At 41.2% G+C, this 7,338-nt stretch overlaps 1 protein-coding gene across 4 annotated transcripts; it reads left to right on the forward strand.

Moving 5' to 3' along the window:
• The first annotated feature begins 842 nt into the window (after positions 1 to 842).
• On the forward strand, positions 843 to 6,522 carry pcyt1aa (phosphate cytidylyltransferase 1A, choline a). 4 transcript variants are annotated; one of them, XM_041068026.2, is made up of 10 exons: positions 843 to 1,229; positions 1,755 to 1,853; positions 2,757 to 2,894; positions 3,101 to 3,200; positions 3,383 to 3,499; positions 3,795 to 3,946; positions 4,159 to 4,237; positions 4,474 to 4,616; positions 4,695 to 4,883; positions 5,894 to 6,522. In XM_041068026.2, the coding sequence occupies exons 3-10, from the start codon at positions 2,757 to 2,759 to the stop codon at positions 6,110 to 6,112; spliced, it is 1,137 nt and encodes a 378-aa protein (XP_040923960.1). In that variant the 5' UTR covers positions 843 to 1,229; positions 1,755 to 1,853; the 3' UTR covers positions 6,113 to 6,522. The 4 variants fall into 4 exon arrangements, with proteins under 4 accessions (XP_040923960.1, XP_040923959.1, XP_028986721.1 ...); XM_029130888.3 differs by having other exon boundaries at positions 844 to 1,229; positions 2,757 to 2,870; XM_041068025.2 differs by lacking the exon at positions 1,755 to 1,853.
• Positions 6,523 to 7,338: the final 816 nt, after the last annotated feature.

Below are 7,338 nucleotides of genomic sequence, written 5' to 3' on the forward strand. Positions count from 1 at the left end.
CGCACATGAGAAAAATGGAAGGGTAGAAGTGCCTGTTACTCTGAAATGATGTACATTCATTTAACCTGTATGCTTAAACTGTTTGGTAGGAAGAAGCAAAAAAAGTGGGGAAAAGTATGTGACATGCAAACATTATGGCCAGCATTTAGAACAACAAAGTGGGCCAATTGTCACTATATTTGAGACAAACTCTGAAATAGGTAAAAGATTTTGCTGACCTAAAAGTGATGAATATGTTACAAAGGGTTGTTGTTGGATGCTTTTTGTATGTTTATGATTTTTAATTTTTCCAATACAATTCACAAAATTTAAATGAATCAACTTTAATGGTCTATAGGTTTTTTTCTAACTCAAACATAACACATACCATTCTGACTCTGTGTCATTAGTGCATTTTACATCTTTCATAGCATAAGCTTGACACCAGCTTCACACTATAATTAATCATAGTCTCATCTTAAGGGAAATTGTAGCTTGGCTTTAGAACATTTCACAGGAAACATGAAGCACGGCCTCTGTACCATTTACTCTATAGCTATGAAACATCTGTTTGTTCAACAAATCGTCAACCATTTTCAGAAAACATGTAAATTACTCTTGTCATTATCAAGGTAATTCAGAGTTAAACTGTCAGATTTTGACTGATACTCTGGCTGATAGATTTGTAAAAAAATACTGACTGGGAGCCAAAATATTGTCTCGTGCTACTCAACGCGGAAGTAGCCCATATAAAAGGATGCATGCGAGATATAGATCATCCATAAATACAAAGAATGTCGCGTTAAACTAATAAAGTTTTATTGAAGCATCGTCTAACATGCACACGTCCACTAGGGGGCAGCATGACGCAACACCGGAAATGCCGGGGTCGTGTCAATTCTTCTAGGATGTCGAAGTTTTGTAGTTCCTGTGTTGTTGACCTGTCAGCGTTGTAGTACAAGCTGTCACAGTTGATAATTTATCCGTCTTCCTGGTGGCTGCAGTTTTCTACCAGCAGTAGCGGAGCTTCAGAGGCTCATTGTTTATTCTGACGACCGTCGCCGCTGTCGCTCTAACCGTCGAGCTAACAGCTAAAAGTAGCTAACGAGCCATACCACCTGGCGGTGAACTATTATCCGGTGGCAAGCGGCGGTAGCTAGCTGTGTAGCAGTTAGCTAGCTAGCCTGCTGGCTTAGGAGGGCAGGAAGCCGCCCACCCCTGTAAAGAGGCATTCCGGACAAGAGTGGACGGTAAGTGACCAGAAACCTGAAGGAGCTGCAACATTAGCGAATACTGTTATATAGGCTAATAGTTATGTTAGATGATGAAAGGTTGAGGTTTTTGACCAAGACGAAAACGTCAACTAGAGTTAAGCCAAGGTTGGAGCTGTCATCAGTTTGGCAGCTGTAGGTTAGATCAACGTCTACAGCACGTATCAGTCTATGAAACGCATTAAACTGGTTGAATGAGAGTTAAAACCTGCTGGTGCTGACTCTGAAAAGGGGGGTCCACTCGGAGGCCAGGGCAGGATCCACTGATCTTACAGCAAAATAGAGATAATAATTTAGCAATAAACCCTTTACTCAGCGCAACACTGTTAACTTTACTTTTTGGGGAATTTCATGCCCACACTTTTACCCTAAAACAACAACAGACTTCTATCAAAAGTAAAACAATCAGTCAAGTGAATGTCAACTCTTTTTGATTCTTGCTTATTATAGCAGCTGGTTTCAGTTATGATCACATGTGCTATTCGTGTAAATCTTCTCTGTCAGTGCGTGGGAGCCCTGCAGGCTATCCAGCTCCCAGTGCCCAGCTTCTGCCAGGAGAAAGAGGAAGGGGGGTGGTTGTGAAAGTACCCAGTGTTGGATCAGGTAGCTGTCACCACCAGGAACATGCATGACTACGTCTGTCACTTCTTGTGCTGAGTCACTCTAACTGACGCTGCAAAAAAAATGCAGGATGATTAACTAGGTATATGGTTAATATAATGTTAAACACCTTTTAGCTTTATTTTTAAAAAAATGAAACCTATGGCTTAATTTCTGGTGGCGTGGCGGTATGTGTGGAATGAGGAAGAGCTTTAACTTAGAATACCAGACAGGAATCCTCCACAGTGCTAGGTTTTTGTGTTTTACTATGGTTTTAAAGATGAGAGAGCTTTGAATGGACTTCAGGGTTGAACCTGTTGTTAAAAAGAAAAGATAACAGGGCAATTATAAGTTATATCCAAACACTTGTCATTAAACTGTAGTATGATGGCTACATTAAATTTAGACTTTCGTTGTAATAGACTATAATTTCGAAGAGGATTTGTTCATACTAGTGAACTGCTGACTGTGGTGAAAGAACACACATCACCATTGCTGCCAAATTGGATTTCAACTTAATCTTGAACCATTTTGTGAAAGCGGTACAAGTGGAGGGCAGATGGAAAAGGTTTATTTTCTTTACTCAATTGGTATTGTTGAAACAGGTGGTGTTTTCCATTAGCTGAATGTGTGAGAGCTATTCTTAAATATCTCCCAGCCAGGTGCCTGCTACTGGGTCATAGTTGACACAGCATGTGCCACCTGCTATAACATGAAAGCTGTCTACATACACAGTTTGTAATACGTGCTATATAACACTTCATATAACTGTACCACTGAGGTCATGTTGCCAACGTAAACGTGTGAGAAAATTTCTGTGTCTGCCTCTATGTTGACCTTTTTAGTTATACTACAAGATGGAAATAAAATGTGTGAAGTTTTTTAATTCTTATGTTATTGACACAGATGGAGGCTGAAAGTTCCAGTGGGCCAGTGCCGTCCAGGAAGAGGAGAAGAGAGGGCTCCAATGGGGAGGCCGATGAGGGAGAGAGGCGTGCGAAAGTCCCCAGATGCACTGTGGTGGGTCAGATGCCATCAAGCAGCGTATGAGTCCAGCAGTTTCTACAGATTTGCTGAAAGTTGTTGAAATGGTCATTGTTGCTGATGGCTAAGGATCAGGGCAATAGAGTTTCATTCTGTTACAGCAAAGAATAACAGTTATTTTATACCTCTTTAAACTATATATATATAGCCTGTGCTTGGTTTACAACAATTTCTGATCATGTTTTCCTTTTGTTTGTCCTATTTAGGGACTGAAGCACCCAGCACCTTTTGCAGATGAACTGGAGAGAGCAGATAGTAAACGTTATGAGAGAGTCACTATGGAAGAGGCCCTGAAAGGAACACCACGTGAGTGACAGACTGTTTTGTCTCAGCTGATATCTTTCTCTGACAGACTTTTGTGTTCCTCTTTTTCCTTGTAATCCCCCTTAGTCTTTTTCCTCAGTAGGAGTTCAACTCCAATCATTCTTATCAACAAACAGGAGCAATTTTCGAAGATGTCTATGAGTCTATTGTGTCTCTCCATCCAGCCCACAGACCAGTACGGGTGTATGCAGATGGGATCTTTGATGTTTTTCACTCGGGTCACGCCAGAGCTCTCATGCAGGCTAAATGCCTGTTCCCAAATACACACCTCATTGTTGGAGGTAGGTGTGTGTGTCCATGCTGCTTATTTATCTTTCTGTTTCAAGTGGAGTTATACAAACAAAGAAGGCCATCAAGATAGTGCACTCCTTTTAACCCAAATGTTTTAGATAGATTTTATACTAAGTAACTTGAAATGAAAGTGGTAAATCAAGGTAACATTGTAAAAATAACAAGTTGAAGTCACAGTAACCTAAACTTGAATATTTAAATTTCCCGCGCCACACTTGATTGATTCATTTTTGTTTTTTTAAATTAATAAGAATAATGCCTGTAAATATATCTTCTCATGCACAGTGTGCAGTGATGACCTAACCCACAAGTTCAAAGGCTTCACAGTGATGAATGAGGATGAGCGATATGATGCTGTGACACATTGTCGCTATGTGGATGAAGTGGTGCGAAACGCTCCCTGGACGTTATCACCAGAGTTTCTTGCGAAACACCGCGTGAGTGAATGAAGAGAATAAAAAGATAAAATATGGCTGGAGACACACCGTCTGTTTTCCATCATCAGATAACAGACAATGAATCTGACATTTTGTTCTAATCTCTAAAATGAGTCACTTTTGAGTCTCTAACTTTCTCCCTTTATGTTTTTTGTATATTGTTGTACAGTTTGTAGATCTGAATCTACTGTGTTGATGTATATTGTCTCCAGATTGACTTTGTGGCTCATGATGACATCCCATACTCCTCAGCGGGAAGTGATGACGTGTACAAGCACATTAAAGAGGCTGGTGAGTGTTGGAACAATGAATTGTTGAACTAATTAGAGGGTTCTGTGGTTTCTAATGCTTCCATTGAGCATATGTTCTGTGAACACTTTGTGTCCTTAATCCAAAAGATATAGAAAAAGTATTACTATATATTATGATGCAATTTGTGCAATTCTCCTTCCAATTTTCTAAGTACAGCTTCATCTCGTGCTGACTGGATCCTTTTTATCTATTTGTTTCTGTCTGCTTGTCTACAGGTATGTTTGCTCCCACCCAGCGGACAGAGGGCATCTCCACTTCTGACATTATCACACGCATCGTCCGAGACTATGACGTATATGTCAGACGCAACCTGCAGAGAGGATACACAGCTAAAGAACTCAACGTCAGCTACATCAATGTGAGTAACTTCATACAAACTTCATAAGGTCCATTTCGGAAGCAGACAATCTTGTAACTTCGCTACCATCTCTTTTAGGAGAAGAAGTATCACCTGCAGGAGCGCGTGGACAAAGTAAAGAGGAAGGTACGCGATGTGGAGGAAAAGAGCAAGGAGTTTGTTCAGAAGGTGGAGGAGAAGAGCATTGACCTCATTCAGAAATGGGAGGAGAAGTCCAGAGAGTTTATCGGCAACTTCCTGCAGATGTTTGGCCCTGAGGGCGCGCTGGTGAGGATGTTGGCTTTGTTTGCTCATTGATCATGCAGCGTAACTAGGAACACATCATTTACAATGTTGGTGCCCTAGGAGTTTTGTAGCGCCGGTAAGGATGTCGCACACAACCTGGAAATTATTATTGTGAGAAACATTTGTTCTAATAATAGGTTTACTATAACCGTAATTATTGGGAGAGCTGGCAACAGCTCTCACTATCGTTATGTTCGCTCTTTTACTTATTATTTCGCCCCATTTTTCGGTCGTTCGCTTCATTGCAGAATCATCGTTCAACTTTCTAAACGTGTGTCGCCTTTAGGAGATGGCGGCTATTACTTTTGACGTTTTCAGCTTTTCGACTTTTAACGTTATTCAACTTTTTTTATCTCATTGTTTTATAATGGTCGTCTGTGGGAATCATTGTCCAACTTTTCGTCAACTTGCCTCATTTCATCAGCGTCTGTCATCGTCATACTTTGACATAGAAGCGTCTTTAGACTTCAAAAGCATCAGTCATATTTCAACTTTCTCAGTGTAAATCAGCATCCTCGTAACTTCTGTAGTTTCCGGCTTGTGAGCGTTTAAATGTAGTTTTTGTTTGTTATAGTTTGTGTTTCCATTAGCGTGTACTCATTTGTGATACTCAACAGTTTGTTTCCCTTGGTCAGCTTTTTAACCTTTGTCAACCGTGACTTTTTAATGTTCGTCGACTTTGTAATTTTATTCATCTTTTTAATCTTTGTTAACGTCTTGTCGTAGTCAACATTTTGACGTCAGCACCTTATCAGCATTTTGATCCTTTTCGACAACAGACCAGCTCTCAACATAATTTCTGAGAAATTACTTTTTCTAGTAGTAGTTCTAGTAGTTCGTGAATTGTTCATGTACACAGTTTTGTTTGGAGCTGAACTATTCACCTGCTTCCATCCTTCAAGCTAAGACTTTACATATTATATCAGTCGTCCTTGTTTCATGTCATCACCTGATCTAAAAGACTCCTTCCCATGTCCATCCAACCTCCTCAGAAACACATGCTAAAGGAAGGAAAAGGCCGCATGCTGCAGGCCATCAGCCCCAGGCACAGCCCCAGCAGTAGCCCCACCCGTGAGGAGCGCTCCCCCTCCCCCACCTTCCGGCTCCCCTTCTTCAACAAGACCTCCCCGTCTTCATCACCAACGCCCGACCACAGCGGCGCCCGCGGATACCTCATCAGCGAGGACGACGATGAAGACGATGAAAACTAGAGCGCATGCGGTTACTTTGTCGTGTTTGGGGTTTGAAGTCAGCACTACCAGTTAGCTCAGCTGTCGAGTAGCTTTGTTCCATGGAGCTCCTGCTTTCATATTTTTGTTTTTACTTTAAGATTAGCACGTCAACGTCTCATTAACCGTGAGAATCTGTTTCGTCAAAGCTAATTTTTAACAGCCAATTCAATCCATTTTGTTTCTGTGTAATGGTCAGAAAATGTTACCACTAGTTACTTGACTTATTTGGCTTCAGTTACATTTCTCTGTCATATTTGATGTTGAGTTTAGTCTCTCACTGTCACTTAGGTGCATTCTGAAAGTCAGCATTGTACTGTAGTGGGGGTGTTTTTGTCGTAGCTTGAGCAGGAAGGTTGGAAGGGTTTTTTAACAGAGACCTCATGAAAACAGAGCAGGACAGGAAATGAAAGGTTTAAATTTTCTGCTCATGCTCAGAGCAGATACGCTGCCCGTACAGAATCTAGCAGGGAAACTCCAGATGAATTCAACTCGGAGCTCAGCGTAAGAGTACTGGCGTTAAACATGCTTTTTCTCCAGCTTGTCTTTCTGCTTTGGGGCTGTGTGTGTGTCTGCATGCAATGTTTTGAGTGCAGACTCGAACAGTATGTCAGCATGTTTGAAATATTGTCTGTCAACTTTCTCCTATTGACAGATTTGGATTTCCTTCATATTGTAGAAATGAGCTTTTTAACATTTTTGTCTCCAGACACAAGTCGCCTGTGGCGTAGAGTGGGGGATGGCCCATTTAATCAATGCAGACATGATTAGTTTTTGTAATTTCACCTGTCGGCAGAGAATCAGCATTGCAGATGCATAGGAAAAGTGTTTCTTATACATGTGATGATAGTAGGAAGCATTAACTTAATCTCGAGTAATCAGATCTTTTGGTTACAAGCACAAAATCAGTTTCCTTTCCTCATTGTTGGCACGTTTTAATCCTGCATCAACCTGCAGGAATTCCTCTGCCCTCACGCGGTTTAGATGTTTGTTGGACTAGATGTGTCACCAGTGGGTGAAAGGTTCAGCTTATGTATCAGTGAAACTCCAGATCAAACCTTTCTGTAGCTACCTCCTCCTTCCTCGAGCTGGTTTTGTTCTGAGCACAACTTCTGCATCAGCAGTGGCTGTGACAAATACATCATTTGCAGGCCTTGCTGTGTCTAACCTTCCATCTCTTGTGAAAAGGCATGAGTCGTCTCCTATTT

This window comes from Betta splendens, chromosome 17 (genome assembly GCF_900634795.4).
Source record: "Betta splendens chromosome 17, fBetSpl5.4, whole genome shotgun sequence".
NCBI classification, from domain to species: domain Eukaryota; kingdom Metazoa; phylum Chordata; class Actinopteri; order Anabantiformes; family Osphronemidae; genus Betta; species Betta splendens.

Coding starts and splice junctions, on each gene's coding strand:
- pcyt1aa (XM_041068026.2), top strand. CDS start 2,757: ATGGAGGCTGAAAGTTCCAGTGGGCCAGTGCCGTCCAGGAAGAGGAGA. Junction 3,201..3,382: donor GGCCCTGAAAGGAACACCAC/GTGAGTGACAGA, acceptor CTCTCCATCCAG/CCCACAGACCAGTACGGGTG. Junction 3,947..4,158: donor AGTTTCTTGCGAAACACCGC/GTGAGTGAATGA, acceptor TATTGTCTCCAG/ATTGACTTTGTGGCTCATGA.